A 16,359-nucleotide genomic window follows, 5' to 3' on the forward strand; every position below is an offset into this window, starting at 1 on the left:
CAGTTCAGAGAGCAGGAGAAAGGGCAGAATGGAGAATGCAAATGCTCTAACACATATGGGAAAGTCATCTGTGTTTAGCCCCAACAACAAAGCACTGAATTATCTAACAAGAATGAGGAAATAAAACTCAAATTCCTATTTCCAATCTTTTTCAAACATTCAAGTACTTGATTTTACCCTCAGAAAATTCTTTGATTTTCATGCCCCCAGAGATGATGCATAAGTTTTCATGACTCTGTACAGTTATACACTCTCCAAACACAGGTTGACCTGACACTGCTATATTTCCAAGGCAATTCCAAGGAGACAGAACAACAAATGCACACTTATAGGCCAAAGGAAGATTTTTGTTATGCGTTTTGCTGCTCTGCTGTGTTTTGGTATGCTCTGCTGTGCCCTGGAAGGATCAAAACTCCAGTCTACTTTCATGCAGAGCTGGAATTGCCTGCATTGTAATGGCTGGATGGGAGAAACTCACCCTTTCAGTGGGCAGCACTAGTGAAGCACCTGCACATGAACCATGGCCGTACAGACAGATATACCGAGAAGAAAGTGTAACACACTGAGCCCACCCATCTCAGACAGAGACATCCAGAACCCGGAAAGAAAAAGCCCGATGCTAATAGAACATAATGACACAGTATTCAGAACTACCTTGCTTCTCTGGGAAAAGGGCTTGGTTTAATTTCCTCCAGTGTGAGATTTGTCTATGGAACTGTGCCACTGAGCTATAAAAAGAATAGGAAGTCCAAGGTCTGGTCTGAGACCAAGAGACAAAGAACAAAGCTGGGAGTGCATTATTAAAGCCTATCAGAAAAGACTGTGACAGAGGAGCAATAGACTATTGTCTGAGGGAGAGAATCCCAATACCTTTTTTTTCTGCAATTTTGTCTTTGGAGAGGAAGACAAAGTTTACACTGACTTGGAATTTGCAGGAGGCTATGACAATTGAGAACATATTTTCTCTGGAGGAACAATTGCCACATGCTGCAGCCTGGATCCCCTCCTCCCATGGGCCATGAAGCCTCCAGCTGTGCAGAACCCATGTCAGTTAAAGGACAGAGCATTGAACTGTCCTGCAGAGAGAGTCCCAGCATTGTCTGGGGCCATGTCCTCTGTGCTGACAGGGACACAGGGGAAATCCTGCTCCTCATCCGGGCCCTGGGCCACGGCGCAGTGCTGTGGGGGCAGGCTGGGCAGGATGGGCTTGAGGAATTTGAACTCGCTGTTGCCCGAGCCCGTAGTGAGGCTGATCTCGTAGCAATAGGCGCGGGGCAGGCTCCCTGCAGCGGCTGCATCGGCCAGGCCGCTCTGCAAGTTGTCGGCACCATAAAGCACATGGCCAGCCTTCAGCTGCTTTCTCCTGCAGACCTTGCGAGCGACAAAGACTGCGGTGGAGATGAGGAAGAGGAGTGAGACAAAGACCAAGGAAATGATTAAATAGGTGGTCAGGGAGCCGTCCTGATCCTCTGTGGCCGGGCTGCTGTGCGGGAGGCGCACGTCGGAGAAGTCCTTGAGCAGGAGAGCGCTCAGAGCTGCCGTGGCTGACAGCGGGGGCTTGCCGTTGTCTCTGACCAGGACAAGGAGCTTCTGCTTGACGCTGTCTCTCTCTGTCACCGGCCTCCTCAGACGCACCTCCCCGCTTTGGAGGGCCACGGAAAACAGCCCTGGGTCGGTGGCCCTCAGCAGGTGGTAGGAGAGCCAGGAGTTCTGTCCCGAGTCGGCATCGACGGCCACCACTTTGCTGATGAGGTAGCCCGCCTCAGCCGACACGGGCACCAGCTCACTGGACGCTGGGCTGCTGTCCTGGGCTGGGTAGAGCACCAGCGGTGCGTTGTCATTCTCGTCCAGCACGACCAGGCGGACGGTGACGTTGGCTCTGAGGGGAGGAGAGCCCGCGTCAGAGGCACTGACCGTCACCTCGGTCTGCCTCAAGTGCTCGTAGTCCAGGGGCCGCAGCACAAACACGTGCCCGTTCTCAGAGTTCACAGAGATGCAGGAGCACGAGGGCCGCTCTGCCCCTTGCTCTGGGGCCAGGGAATAGGTCACCTTGGCATTGAGCCCCACGTCAGCATCTGCAGCACTGACGGCCCCAACAAACACCGTGGGGACGTTGTTCTCACGCACGTACATGGTGTAGGAGGTCTGGTTGAAGACGGGGGCGTTGTCATTGACATCGGAGATGTCCACGCTGAAGGTCTGGGTGGTTGTGAGAGGAGGCGACCCCGCATCTGCTGCCCTCACACTGAGGATGTAGCGAGGCGTCTCCTCGCGGTCCAGCGCGCTCACTGTCACCAGCTCGTAGTAATTCTTATAGGCTGGCCGCAGGGAGAAGAAGAGCTGATCCTCGAGGGCACAGGAGATCTTCCCGTTGGCACCAGAATCCCGGTCCCTGACCGCAAACAGGGCAACCACCGTGCCGGGCACTGTGTTCTCGGGGAGGGGACTGCTGAAGGAACTGACCACCAGCTCTGGGGCATTGTCATTCACATCCACCACTTCCACCAGCACTTTGCAGATTGCTGAGAGACCCCCACCATCTGTCGCTCTCACACTGAGCTCATGAGATTCTTCTGCCTCGAAGTCCAGAGATTTTGTGTTTTTAATTTGACCTGTTATGGAATCAATCACAAATGCTGAGTCACTCTGTCCAACGGCTTCACCGAAATCATAGGAAATTTCACCATTAAGTCCTGCATCTGGATCTGTTGCCAGCACAGTCAGAACTACAGAGCCTTCTGGCATGTTCTCCAGAACCTTTGCAATATAACGTTCCTGGGTGAATATGGGAGCATTATCATTTACATCTAGAATGATAATAGAGATCTCAATGGTCCCGCTTCGAGGAGGAGAGCCCCCATCCACAGCAATAACACTGAAACCCATCTCTGCATGCTCCTCTCTATCTAGTGGCTTTTCCAAAACAAGTTCAAGATATTTGTCAGTATTACTCCGACTCCCATAGGAGACACTGAAATACTCGTTCTTGGGAGCAATGCTGTATGCCTGGACTGTGTTGCTACCAATATCGAGGTCCCGAGCCACCTCCAGCGGGAAACGAGAGCCTGGGTCGCTCCTTTCCAGGATCTTAAAAGTGACTCGATCTTGTCGGAAAACAGGTGAGTGGTCATTGATATCGTCCAGAGCCACCTCGACCCGAAAGAACTGCAGGGGGTTGGAGAGCAGCAGCTCGAAGGGGAGCATGCAGGTGGCGGACTGGCCGCAGAGCTCCTCCCGGTCCAGCCTCGCCGCCACGACGAGGCGGCCGGAGGCGCGGTCTAAGCGAAAATGCTGCCGGCCGTCCTCCGAGACCAGGCGGGCGCGGCGAGCCGAGAGCTGCGCCGGCGTCAGCCCCGCATCCTCCGCCAGCTGGCCCACCAGGGAGCCGCTTTCCGCCTCCTCGGCTACGGAGTAGCGGATGGGCTCGGCGCGAGCGTGCGGCAGCGAGAGGAAAGCAGAGAGACAAAGCACTTGCCTTGCGAGCGCCATGGCGCAGCGGCGGCGGCGGCGGCGGCGGCGGCGGCCGGTGTCGGTCTCGCGGATGTGCCGGCGGATTCCCCGCGGGGAGCGGCGAAGTGGAAGGCGCACGTCTTCTCTCGCTGCTTCAGATTCCGCCGGCGCTCCGTAAAGCAGCCGGGCTGTCCCGGCAGCGGCTGCAATCCCTTCCGCAGCCTCTGCCACCTCCGCCCGGCTGCGCTGGGCTCCTCTAAGCTGCTCTAAGCTCAACTGAGCTGGGCTGGGCTGGGCTGGGCTGGGCTGGGCTGGGCTGGGCTGGGCTGGGCTGGGCTCTGCCGCTCCGGGCTCGGCCGCCTCCGCTGCCGCAGCCGCTCGGCGCCGCCTTGGCCGAGGGCACCACCCAGCGGTGCGCGCTGGGACTGCAGCCGCCGCCGCCCGCAGCCCGCGCTGCCGCTCGCCCCGGCCCGCGATTCCGAACCCACCGAGACAGCCGGGCCAGGAACGGAACGCGGCCTTAACCACGGCAGCCTAAAGACGACACTGAGTCCACAAGGACAGAGCATCACCCCGCAGCAGGAGAAACCGAGCAGAGATAGCGCGATGGTGACCGCGGGGGAATGCCAATGAACACTCTCCCAGCTGCAACTGCACACTCAGGAACTGCACCCACCCAACATTGCTTCAGACAAGGGACACAGTGAAAAAGTTAGTCGCAGAATTTTAAAAAGTCTTGACAGGGATTTCTCAGAGAGAACGTCTTTAGGAAGGATTCTGTCTCCACTAAAGGAGGTACAATGCTCTTTTTATTTCAGTCTAACACTTTTTTTCAGTTTCTAAACCCAGAGTCACACCAATTTACATTGTTAAACTGTATAACTTCAGCCCAACACAGTGTGTGGGAAGCTTTCCGAGAATTACATGCAGCACGGATATCATTCAAACAACCAGCAATTCTAGATGGGGTGGCATTCGTCTAGAGGAATAGGCAAGGTAATGCTCAAACACAGTTCAGAGAGCAGGAGAAAGGGCAGAACGGAGAATGCAAATGCTCTAACACATATGGGAAAGTCATCTGTGTTTAGCCCCAACAACAAAGCACTGAATTATCTAACAAGAATGAGGAAATAAAACTCAAATTCCTATTTCCAATCTTTTTCAAACATTCAAGTACTTGATTTTACCCCCAGGAAATTCTTTGATTTTCATGCCCCCAGAGATGATGCATAAGTTTTCATGACTCTGTACAGTTATACACTCTCCAAACACAGGTTGACCTGACACTGCTATATTTCCAAGGCAATTCCAAGGAGACAGAACAACAAATGCACACTTATAGGCCAAAGGAAGATTTTTGTTATGCGTTTTGCTGCTCTGCTGTGTTTTGGTATGCTCTGCTGTGCCCTGGAAGGATCAAAACTCCAGTCTACTTTCATGCAGAGCTGGAATTGCCTGCATTGTAATGGCTGGATGGGAGAAACTCACCCTTTCAGTGGGCAGCGCTAGTGAAGCACCTGCACATGAACCATGGCCGTACAGACAGATATACCGAGAAGAAAGTGTAACACACTGAGCCCACCCATCTCAGACAGAGACATCCAGAACCCGGAAAGAAAAAGCCCGATGCTAATAGAACATAATGACACAGTATTCAGAACTACCTTGCTTCTCTGGGAAAAGGGCTTGGTTTAATTTCCTCCAGTGTGAGATTTGTCTATGGAACTGTGCCACTGAGCTATAAAAAGAATAGGAAGTCCAAGGTCTGGTCTGAGACCAAGAGACAAAGAACAAAGCTGAGAGTGCATTATTAAAGCCTATCAGAAAAGGCTGTGACAGAGGAGCAACAGACTATTGTCTGAGGGAGAGAATCACAATACCTTTTTTTCTGCAATTTTGTCTTTGGAGAGGAAGACAAATTTTACACTGACTTGGAATTTGCAGGAACTAGGCTATGACAATGGGGGACATATTTTCTCTGGAGGAACAATTGCCACATGCTGCAGCCTGGATCCCCTCCTCCCATGGGCCATGAAGCCTCCAGCTGTGCAGAACCCATGTCAGTTAAAGGACAGAGCATTGAACTGTCCTGCAGAGAGAGTCCCAGCATTGTCTGGGGCCATGTCCTCTGTGCTGACAGGGACACAGGGGAAATCCTGCTCCTCATCCGGGCCCTGGCCCACGGCGCAGTGCTGTGGGGGCAGGCTGGGCAGGATGGGCTTGAGGAATTTGAACTCGCTGTTGCCCGAGCCCGTAGTGAGGCTGATCTCGTAGCAATAGGCGCGGGGCAGGCTCCCTGAAGCGGCTGCATCGGCCAGGCCGCTCTGCAAGTTGTCGGCACCATAAAGCACATGGCCAGCCTTCAGCTGCTTTCTCCTGCAGACCTTGCGAGCGACAAAGACTGCGGTGGAGATGAGGAAGAGGAGTGAGACAAAGACCAAGGAAATGATTAAATAGGTGGTCAGGGAGCCGTCCTGATCCTCTGTGGCCGGGCTGCTGTGCGGGAGGCGCACGTCGGAGAAGTCCTTGAGCAGGAGAGCGCTCAGAGCTGCCGTGGCTGACAGCGGGGGCTTGCCGTTGTCTCTGACCAGGACAAGGAGCTTCTGCTTGACGCTGTCTCTCTCTGTCACCGGCCTCCTCAGACGCACCTCCCCGCTTTGGAGGGCCACGGAAAACAGCCCTGGGTCGGTGGCCCTCAGCAGGTGGTAGGAGAGCCAGGAGTTCTGTCCCGAGTCAGCATCGACGGCCACCACTTTGCTGATGAGGTAGCCCGCCTCAGCCGACACGGGCACCAGCTCACTGGACGCTGGGCTGCTGTCCTGGGCTGGGTAGAGCACCAGCGGTGCGTTGTCATTCTCGTCCAGCACGACCAGGCGGACGGTGACGTTGGCTCTGAGGGGAGGAGAGCCCGCGTCAGAGGCACTGACCGTCACCTCGGTCTGCCTCAAGTGCTCGTAGTCCAGGGGCCGCAGCACAAACACGTGCCCGTTCTCAGAGTTCACAGAGATGCAGGAGCACGAGGGCCGCTCTGCCCCTTGCTCTGGGGCCAGGGAATAGGTCACCTTGGCGTTGAGCCCCACGTCAGCATCTGCAGCACTGACGGCCCCAACAAACACCGTGGGGACGTTGTTCTCACGCACGTACATGGTGTAGGAGGTCTGGTTGAAGACGGGGGCGTTGTCATTGACATCGGAGATGTCCACGCTGAAGGTCTGGGTGGTTGTGAGAGGAGGCGACCCCGCATCTGCTGCCCTCACACTGAGGATGTAGCGAGGCGTCTCCTCGCGGTCCAGCGCGCTCACTGTCACCAGCTCGTAGTAATTCTTATAGGCTGGCCGCAGGGAGAAGAAGAGCTGATCCTCGAGGGCACAGGAGATCTTCCCGTTGGCACCAGAATCCCGGTCCCTGACCGCAAACAGGGCAACCACCGTGCCGGGCACTGTGTTCTCGGGGAGGGGACTGCTGAAGGAACTGACCACCAGCTCTGGGGCATTGTCATTCACATCCACCACTTCCACCAGCACTTTGCAGATTGCTGAGAGACCCCCACCATCTCTGGCCCTCACACTGAGCTCGTGAGATTCTTCTGCCTCAAAGTCCAGAGATTTTGTGATTTTAATTTCACCCGTTATGGAATCAATCACAAATGCTAACTCATTCTGTCCTACTGCCTGGCTGAATTGATAGGAAATGTTCCCATTAATTCCTGCATCCTGATCAGTTGCCAGCACAGTCAGAACCACAGAGCCTGCTGGCATGTTCTCCAACACCTTTCCAATGTACACCTCCTTTGTGAACATGGGAGCATTGTCATTTGCATCCAGAATTACAATGTTTACTTGGGTGGCCCCACTTCTGGAAGGAGAGCCCCCATCCACGGCAGTAACACTGAGACACATCTCTGCCTGCTCCTCTCTGTCTAGTGGCTTTTCCAAGACCAGTTCAAGATACTTCTTGCCTGAAATCCCAGTCCCATAGGAGACACTGAAATACTCGTTCACTGGAGAGATGCTGTACTCCTGGACTGTGTTGCTACCAATATCGAGGTCCCAAGGTGTCCCTCAGACACTCTTGGATGTTCTGGGCCCAGGGCAGAAGCCTCTGAGACCCTGGCAGGCGGCCAGGGACCCCTGTGGTCTTGAGCTTGACCCATGGAACAATTTACCAACCTTGCAGGAAGAACAAGAAATCACAAAAGTTTAGATATTATAGTAGAAGTAGTCACAAAGTGAAAGGTAGAATTTTTGAGTGCTGTACAGGGGGGTTTTAGGCCTTGTACAGGGGGGTCTGAGTTTTGTACATGGGGGTCAGAAGTTCTAAGATGGAGGGATTTGGGCGTGCCCTGTCCTCCTTCTTTCTTCTTCCTATTCTCCATGTTCTTGGTGATGTTGGCACTCACAGATTGGGTTAGAGTAGAAAGTCACTGTTCAACATAGGTAGTAGGCATTGGGGAAAAACTATAAACACCTAATACGTAATGTGTGATATAAAAGATGGCACCAGCCCCTCGGGGAGGGGAGACGGGGACAGCCAGAGACGGGGACAGACAGAGTCAGGGACAATGTCAGGGAGTGTGGGTGCCTTGAGATAACATGCAATAAACTACCTTGAGACCGGACGACTGAAGACTACTGAGTCTTTCTTTGAAGGCACGGGTTGGAGGAGAGACTTTACCACCATCCGGAGTCACCCCAATCCGGGGAAGGCTCCGGCACCTGGCGTCCCTGGGTGGGCTCGACAAGAGACCAATTTACCAGACGACCTCCAACTTCTACCTGAGAAACAGGCACACCCCGAAGACTCCGAAGAGAGAGAGAGCGGACAGCTCCAGACGAAACATCCTGACCTTCACCAAAACAAATCATCCCAAGGACAGCCCGGAGAGGAGAAAAACCAGAAGCGCGCCTGGAATTTCTCGCCTGTGAGCTGCTGGACAGTAATCAGGATCATCTCCGGACCGACCTTGCGCTGACTCGGCTTTTGGTGAGATCGGTTGAGATTAAGAACATGGGGGGGCGATACTCCCAAGAGCAGATCCAAGTTTTGTCAGCCCTACAGAGGGTGGCATCCACACATCCTGTGGAGATGGCTCCAAAAGAGCTAAAAGCTTTGTTGTTGTGGGTGCGGTGTAATTACCCGCACATAGAGACACATCTCTTGTTCGAACCAAATTTCTGGCAAGAGATCAATAGGCATTTGCATTATCTGGCCACAAAAAGAGATAAGAATGCCGCAAAACTTTTACCTTCCGCGAGAATAATGTTAGAGTCGTTTTCACAACGCGGCAAGGGGTCTCTCGTTTTACACCAAATAGCTCAGGCTCCTGGAGGAGCACCGGGAGAATTGCCCAGCCAGCAGCATGGGGCAGCTCTCTTCACCACAGATCAAGAGGAAGCAGAATCGCTTCCCGTGGAAAAGCAAGGGGACGATTTTCCAGCACGCCCAGGATCCCCGGATTCCCACAGGTCCTCAGATTCCCCTGAACCCCCAGAATCTCTAGGGTCCTCCGATGCAGAAACCCCTCAGTCGGTTGCAGATCAGCCGGGGATAGTTGTCACCCTCGGTGAGGGAGGAGATCGGGAATACCCCGAGTCTACTCTCACAGGGGGGGGGGCTGTAGCAGCACAGGCTGGGGAAGGTGCAGATGGGAGTGTAGAACCCAGAGAGGAGGGGGAGCCGTCTCTCGCAGCAGCGGCGGCGGGCAGTTTGCAACAGCCCGCGGCGCCAGGGAGAGCGGGGGGAACTGTGAGGGCAAAGGGGACCAGTGAGAAGGCGGGGGATGCGGGCGCGGCGGTCGTGCGTCATGAGGGTCCCGTGACGCGTGCCATGGCGAGAGCCCGCGCTGCCGTAGCGGCAGCCGCCCGGCAGGCACAGGGTGAAGGCTCCCAAACCACAGCAGCGGCGTTGGCCAGGCAGCAGGCTGAGACAGAGCGAAAAGCTATGGCAAATGCTCGTCTCGCGGCAGCGGCAACGCGCATGCGTCTGGTGGAGAAGCGAAACCCAGAAGCCGGGGCGGGGGAGGGCACCTCGCGTGCGGCGGGCGCGACACGAGCACAGACGGGACGGAAGCGACGCGCCCGGGTTGTGGGCGTTGGCACAGAGTCAGGAGAGGCATGTCCCAGTGATGGGCAGTATGGGGTGGATACATCAGAGCCGGAGTGGGATCGGGAAGGTGGCGACGTCAGTCTCGGGGAGGATGAGAGCGCTCCCGAGATCGCGGCTGCGCTGGAGAGAGCAAGGAGGCGCGGCCAGGGTCGGGGCGGGAGCGTCCACACCCCCGTGGTGACACAGGCAGAGATGGGGCGTGTCCAGGGTGCAAACGTTTGCCAGGGCACCGCCTCCACACCGTTCCCACGGCAATCGACTCATGCGCACTCAGCCTGTGCCCACAGCCAATCCCAGCCAGTCTCAGACATTGTAAAGCTGAAACAGTTGATACAGCAAGAGTCGACATCCCAGACTGCGGGATTTGCAAGTGTAAATCAATTGTTACAAGAATTGCACAGGGATTTATCAGAGATACAGATAGGGGAACAAACGTCCGAGTCTTTTGCAGTGCCGACCTCAGCCGGTCAGACGACAGCGCCACCCAGTGGCGGAACCGCAATATTGCAGGAGGTTTTGCCGGAGCCGGTTGCCCAAGCCATCGCGCCACCCAGTGGTGGGTCTGTAACATTGCAACACTTTTTTCCAGTTTTATATAAGAAGAAGTCTAGGGCGAGGAAGACTACACCTGCACGACAGCAGGAACCTCCGCTGATTCCAGAACGGCATGAGACTCAGGACACTCCTGCTGAGGCGCAGCAACAGGATGATACTGTATGTATTACTGCTTCGGAGGGTGTCCCAGTCTGGACAATTCCAACATCAAGGTCTGCTGATCCCTCACGTCAGGGAGAGTCAATTATAATATCAAAAGGAGTTGTTGAGTTTCTTTTACAGTATCTGACCACAGCCTTGGAGTCACATTCAGAGCTGCTGACTCATCTTTCGAAAATTTCTCAAACAGTACAGGGCAGCCGTGTGTTTCCCTCTGCAGCAGACGTTCCATTCTCATCCGCAATCACCCAGCCCTCATCCTTGCAGATGCCACAGATGTCGGTGAGTTCTGCTGCACCAAAGCCTCGATCACAACAAATAACTCCACTCTACAGGCAAGTACCCACAAAATTTCCAGCTTTACCGAACGCAAAGCTAGACTGGCAGGACATTCGAGCAGAATTAGAAAAGGAAAAAGGTTTATTGCAGGGCTCGGGAAACATCATGATGCCAGTGAGCTATGATGCTCAGGGACAAAACCCAAGGTGGGAACGCCTGGATCGTGGTGCGATCAAAGACTTAGCCAAAGCCATCCGAGACAACGGGTTGTCATCACCGTACTTCAAACAAATGTTGAAGAGCATTTTTGGTATGTATGATTTAACACCCTATGATCTTAAATATCTTGCAACATCAGTTCTTACAGACACCCAGGCTCTTGTATGGCAAAAGGCATGGAGGAGATCCCTGGAGGAGCTGAGAGCCAGATACCAGGGCGGACGCAGATCCAAGAAGCAAAGACACAGGCACGCAAACGAAGGCAGACAACGGCGCTGCAAACATCTCATCAGACAACGATTGACAACTCAGAGACTTGGGGTTCTTCTTGGGACTCGAGTGTCATTCGGGTGTTGCTGCACTGCAAGGTTTCTCGCAGAGAGTGAGGACATGGGCATGGGGTTCAGACAGATAGTGTTCATGTGCTTCATTCTTTTGCCTGTTGCCATGAGCAATAGGGCACATTTTCCCATGAGACAGCCAAAGGGAAATGTGTGGGAAACTTTGGCAAAGGCAGCAGGTCTGGACAGCATTTGTCTGACTCATTCAAGGCCAGGGAAACCATTCTCGACATGTTTGGTAGGTGTGCCGGTGAAGGAATGGCCGATCCCAAAGAACATCCCTCCAAAGGTTCTGAAATCTTTTTCGGATCCTATGGAAGGATGGCATGTCTGGACACAGTTCCTTCCTGTGGCTCATTTCGAACCCCAGGAATTGGACATCTTTGGGTCAACAAGAATGAAATTTTGCATCATATTCAACCCATCAGGAGTGACAGAGACAGATAACCACACGATAGATGTCACTCCAAACCAGCCCTTTTACAGAAATGCATCATCCTGGTGCAATTACACCAAGATGATGAGCAAACTATCCCTCCAGAATCCAACCGTTTTACCAAAAGGAATTTTCTTAATTTGTGGGGACAGAATTTGGCCTGCTATCCCTGCAAAAATCAGGGGCGGTCCATGCAGCATTGGAGAACTCTCATTGATAACACCCAATTTGAAAATTTTGAGGGAACAGTCACACAGAAAAATAAGATCCATTGAACAATATGGCCCAAATTGTAATGATGAAGTTTATACCTGGGACAAGGCTCGGAGAATTGCAGTAGCAATTTTCTCACCCCAAGCAGCATCGGGGGTGGCCTTGACACAACTGGACCACATAGCGTGTTGGTTGAGCAAACACACTCATGCCATTTCCTCTGCACTGAGCGACATGTTAACAGATATCGACAGTGCGAGACAAGCAACGCTTCAGAACAGGGCGGCAATTGATTATTTGCTGCTATCACACGGACATGGGTGTGAAGAATTTGAGGGAATGTGCTGCATGAACTTGTCTGATCATTCGAAATCCATCCATGAAAACATAAAACAAATGCAAAATAGCATCAACAAATTGCAAAAGGTTACAGGATCATGGTGGGATGACTTCATCAACCTTTTTAGTCTCTCACCATTGTGGAGGGAGTTTTTGAAGACAGCATTTTATATTCTTATAGGGTTTCTAGTTCTCCTGCTTGTTCTGCCGTGCATTTTTCTATGCACTCGGCGTGTCATGGACAAAGTGGCAAGACAGGTCTTCTTGGTGCAAACAGGAGGGGGAGATGTCGGAACCCAAGGTGTCCCTCAGACACTCTTGGATGTTCTGGGCCCAGGGCAGAAGCCTCTGAGACCCTGGCAGGCGGCCAGGGACCCCTGTGGTCTTGAGCTTGACCCATGGAACAATTTACCAACCTTGCAGGAAGAACAAGAAATCACAAAAGTTTAGATATTATAGTAGAAGTAGTCACAAAGTGAAAGGTAGAATTTTTGAGTGCTGTACAGGGGGGTTTTAGGCCTTGTACAGGGGGGTCTGAGTTTTGTACATGGGGGTCAGAAGTTCTAAGATGGAGGGATTTGGGCGTGCCCTGTCCTCCTTCTTTCTTCTTCCTATTCTCCATGTTCTTGGTGATGTTGGCACTCACAGATTGGGTTAGAGTAGAAAGTCACTGTTCAACATAGGTAGTAGGCATTGGGGAAAAACTATAAACACCTAATACGTAATGTGTGATATAAAAGATGGCACCAGCCCCTCGGGGAGGGGAGACGGGGACAGCCAGAGACGGGGACAGACAGAGTCAGGGACAATGTCAGGGAGTGTGGGTGCCTTGAGATAACATGCAATAAACTACCTTGAGACCGGACGACTGAAGACTACTGAGTCTTTCTTTGAAGGCACGGGTTGGAGGAGAGACTTTACCACCATCCGGAGTCACCCCAATCCGGGGAAGGCTCCGGCAGATCCCCTCCCCCCATGGGCCATGAAGCCTCCAGCTGTGCAGAACCCATGTCAGTTGAAGGACAGAGCATTGAACTGTCCTGCAGAGAGAGTCCCAGCATTGTCTGGGGCCATGTCCTCTGTGCTGACAGGGACACAGGGGAAATCCTGCTCCTCATCCGGGCCCTGGCCCACGGCGCAGTGCTGTGGGGGCAGGCTGGGCAGGATGGGCTTGAGGAATTTGAACTCGCTGTTGCCCGAGCCCGTAGTGAGGCTGATCTCGTAGCAATAGGCGCGGGGCAGGCTCCCTGCAGCGGCTGCATCGGCCAGGCCGCTCTGCAAGTTGTCGGCACCATAAAGCACATGGCCAGCCTTCAGCTGCTTTCTCCTGCAGACCTTGCGAGCGACGAAGACTGCGGTGGAGATGAGGAAGAGGAGTGAGACAAAGACCAAGGAAATGATTAAATAGGTGGTCAGGGAGCCGTCCTGATCCTCTGTGGCCGGGCTGCTGTGCGGGAGGCGCACGTCGGAGAAGTCCTTGAGCAGGAGAGCGCTCAGAGCTGCCGTGGCTGACAGCGGGGGCTTGCCGTTGTCTCTGACCAGGACAAGGAGCTTCTGCTTGACGCTGTCTCTCTCTGTCACCGGCCTCCTCAGACGCACCTCCCCGCTTTGGAGGGCCACGGAAAACAGCCCTGGGTCGGTGGCCCTCAGCAGGTGGTAGGAGAGCCAGGAGTTCTGTCCCGAGTCGGCATCGACGGCCACCACTTTGCTGATGAGGTAGCCCGCCTCAGCCGACACGGGCACCAGCTCACTGGACGCTGGGCTGCTGTCCTGGGCTGGGTAGAGCACCAGCGGTGCGTTGTCATTCTCGTCCAGCACGACCAGGCGAACGGTGACGTTGGCTCTGAGGGGAGGAGAGCCCGCGTCAGAGGCACTGACCGTCACCTCGGTCTGCCTCAAGTGCTCGTAGTCCAGGGGCCGCAGCACAAACACGTGCCCGTTCTCAGAGTTCACAGAGATGCAGGAGCACGAGGGCCGCTCTGCCCCTTGCTCTGGGGCCAGGGAATAGGTCACCTTGGCATTGAGCCCCACGTCAGCATCTGCAGCACTGACGGCCCCAACAAACACCGTGGGGACGTTGTTCTCACGCACGTACATGGTGTAGGAGGTCTGGTTGAAGACGGGGGCGTTGTCATTGACATCGGAGATGTCCACGCTGAAGGTCTGGGTGGTTGTGAGAGGAGGCGACCCCGCATCTGCTGCCCTCACACTGAGGATGTAGCGAGGCGTCTCCTCGCGGTCCAGCGCGCTCACTGTCACCAGCTCGTAGTAATTCTTATAGGCTGGCCGCAGGGAGAAGAAGAGCTGATCCTCGAGGGCACAGGAGATCTTCCCGTTGGCACCAGAATCCCGGTCCCTGACCGCAAACAGGGCAACCACCGTGCCGGGCACTGTGTTCTCGGGGAGGGGACTGCTGAAGGAACTGACCACCAGCTCTGGGGCATTGTCATTCACATCCACCACCTCCACCAGCACTTTGCAGATTGCTGAGAGACCCCCACCATCTGTCGCCCTCACACTGAGCTCGTGAGATTCTTCTGCCTCAAAGTCCAGAGGTTTTGTGATTTTAATTTCACCCGTTATGGAATCAATCACAAATGCAGAGTCAATCTGTCCTACTGCCCGACTGAACTGGTAGGAAATTTGTCCATTAATTCCTGCATCCTGATCAGTTGCCAGCACAGTCAGAACCACAGAGCCCTCGGGCATGTTTTCTAAAACTCGTCCTATGTACACCTCCTGTGTGAATATGGGAGCATTGTCATTTACATCTAGAATGACAATTTTCACTTCTGTAGTGCCACTTCTGGGAGGAGAGCCCCCATCCACAGCAATAACACTGAAACCCATCTCTGCATGCTCCTCTCTGTCTACTGGCTTTTCCAAGACCAGTTCAAGATAATTCTTGCCTGAAATCCCAGTCCCATAGGAGACACTGAAATACTCGTTCGTAGGAGAGATGCTGTACTCCTGGACTGTGTTGCTACCAATATCGTGGTCCCGAGCCACCTCCAGCGGGAAACGAGAGCCTGGATCGCTCATCTCTGGAATCTTAAAAGTGACTCGTTCCTCGGGAAGACGGGTGAGTGGTCATTGATATCGTCCAGAGCCACCTCGACCCGAAAGAACTGCAGGGGGTTGGAGAGCAGCAGCTCGAAGGGGAGCATGCAGGTGGCGGACTGGCCGCAGAGCTCCTCCCGGTCCAGCCTCGCCGCCACGACGAGGCGGCCGGAGGCGCGGTCTAAGCGAAAATGCTGCCGGCCGTCCTCCGAGACCAGGCGGGCGCGGCGAGCCGAGAGCTGCGCCGGCGTCAGCCCCGCATCCTCCGCCAGCTGGCCCACCAGGGAGCCGCTTTCCGCCTCCTCGGCTACGGAGTAGCGGATGGGCTCGGCGCGAGCGTGCGGCAGCGAGAGGAAAGCAGAGAGACAAAGCACTTGCCTTGCGAGCGCCATGGCGCAGCGGCGGCGGCGGCGGCGGCGGCGGCGGCCGGTGTCGGTCTCGCGGATGTGCCGGCGGATTCCCCGCGGAGAGCGGCGAAGTGGAAGGCGCACGTCTTCTCTCGCTGCTTCAGATTCTGCCGGCGCTCCGTAAAGCAGCCGGGCTGTCCCGGCAGCGGCTGCAATCCCTTCCGCAGCCTCTGCCACCTCCGCCCGGCTGCGCTGGGCTGCTCTAAGCTGCTCTAAGCTGAGCTGAGCTGAGCTGAACTGAGCCGGGCTGGGCTGAGCCGGGCTGGGCTGGGCTGGGCTGGGCTGGGCTGGGCTGGGCTGGGCTCTGCCGCTCCGGGCTCGGCCGCCTCCGCTGCCGCAGCCGCTCGGCGCCGCCTTGGCCGAGGGCACCACCCAGCGGTGCGCGCTGGGACTGCAGCCGCCGCCGCCCGCAGCCCGCGCTGCCGCTCGCCCCGGCCCGCGATTCCGAACCCACCGAGACAGCCGGGCCAGGAACGGAACGCGGCCTTAACCACGACAGCCTAAAGACGACACTGAGTCCACAAGGACAGAGCCTCATCTCGCAGCACGAGACACCGACCAAGAATAGGGCGATGGTGGCCGCACGGACATGCCAATGAACACTCTCCCGGCTGCATCTGCACACTCAGGAACTGTACCCACCCAACATTGCTTCAGACAAGGGACACAGTGAGAAAGATAGTCGCAGAATTTTAAAAACTCTTGACAGGGATTTCAAAGAGTGAACGTCTCTATGAAGAATTCTGTCTCCACTAAAGGAGGTACGATGTTCTCTTCATTTAAGCCTAACATATTT

The 16,359-nt window shown here is 54.8% G+C and overlaps 3 protein-coding genes and 1 pseudogene across 4 annotated transcripts; 1 reads left to right on the forward strand and 3 right to left on the reverse strand.

Moving 5' to 3' along the window:
- Window positions 1–947: 947 nt before the first annotated feature.
- On the reverse strand, window positions 948–3,618 carry LOC128795874 (protocadherin beta-15-like). Its single transcript, XM_053956955.1, has one exon. The coding sequence runs from the start codon at window positions 3,487–3,489 to the stop codon at window positions 1,048–1,050; it is 2,442 nt and encodes an 813-aa protein (XP_053812930.1). The 5' UTR covers window positions 3,490–3,618; the 3' UTR covers window positions 948–1,047.
- A 655-nt stretch (window positions 3,619–4,273) lies between these two features.
- On the reverse strand, window positions 4,274–8,400 carry LOC128795839 (protocadherin beta-15-like). Its single transcript, XM_053956906.1, has 2 exons — window positions 8,370–8,400; window positions 4,274–7,510 (listed from the first exon to the last, which is right to left on the reverse strand). Exons 1-2 carry the CDS (start codon window positions 8,398–8,400, stop codon window positions 5,511–5,513), a joined length of 2,031 nt encoding a protein of 676 aa, XP_053812881.1. The 3' UTR covers window positions 4,274–5,510.
- Window positions 8,401–9,271: 871 nt separating this feature from the next.
- LOC128795877 (uncharacterized) lies at window positions 9,272–12,906 on the forward strand. 2 transcript variants are annotated; one of them, XM_053956960.1, is made up of 2 exons: window positions 9,272–10,551; window positions 10,907–12,906. In XM_053956960.1, the coding sequence occupies exons 1-2, from the start codon at window positions 9,277–9,279 to the stop codon at window positions 10,967–10,969; spliced, it is 1,338 nt and encodes a 445-aa protein (XP_053812935.1). In that variant the 5' UTR covers window positions 9,272–9,276; the 3' UTR covers window positions 10,970–12,906. The 2 variants fall into 2 exon arrangements, with proteins under 2 accessions (XP_053812935.1, XP_053812933.1); XM_053956958.1 differs by having other exon boundaries at window positions 9,281–10,551.
- Window positions 12,907–13,097: 191 nt separating this feature from the next.
- Window positions 13,098–15,595, reverse strand: LOC128795873 (protocadherin beta-15-like; annotated as a pseudogene).
- Between the last annotated feature and the right edge of the window lie 764 nt (window positions 15,596–16,359).

This window comes from Vidua chalybeata, chromosome 15, assembly GCF_026979565.1.
Source record: "Vidua chalybeata isolate OUT-0048 chromosome 15, bVidCha1 merged haplotype, whole genome shotgun sequence".
Classification (NCBI taxonomy): Eukaryota; Metazoa; Chordata; class Aves; order Passeriformes; family Viduidae; genus Vidua; species Vidua chalybeata.

Bases quoted from the DNA above. Each gene is read 5' to 3' on its own strand.
- LOC128795874 (XM_053956955.1), bottom strand. From the start codon at position 3,489: ATGGCGCTCGCAAGGCAAGTGCTTTGTCTCTCTGCTTTCCTCTCGCTG.
- LOC128795839 (XM_053956906.1), bottom strand. From the start codon at position 8,400: ATGATCCTGATTACTGTCCAGCAGCTCACAG. The intron at 7,511-8,369 runs GCGAGAAATTCC...AGAGTGTCTGAG, and splicing joins TACTGTCCAGCAGCTCACAG to GGACACCTTGGGACCTCGAT.
- LOC128795877 (XM_053956958.1), top strand. From the start codon at position 11,158: ATGGGCATGGGGTTCAGACAGATAGTGTTCATGTGCTTCATTCTTTTG.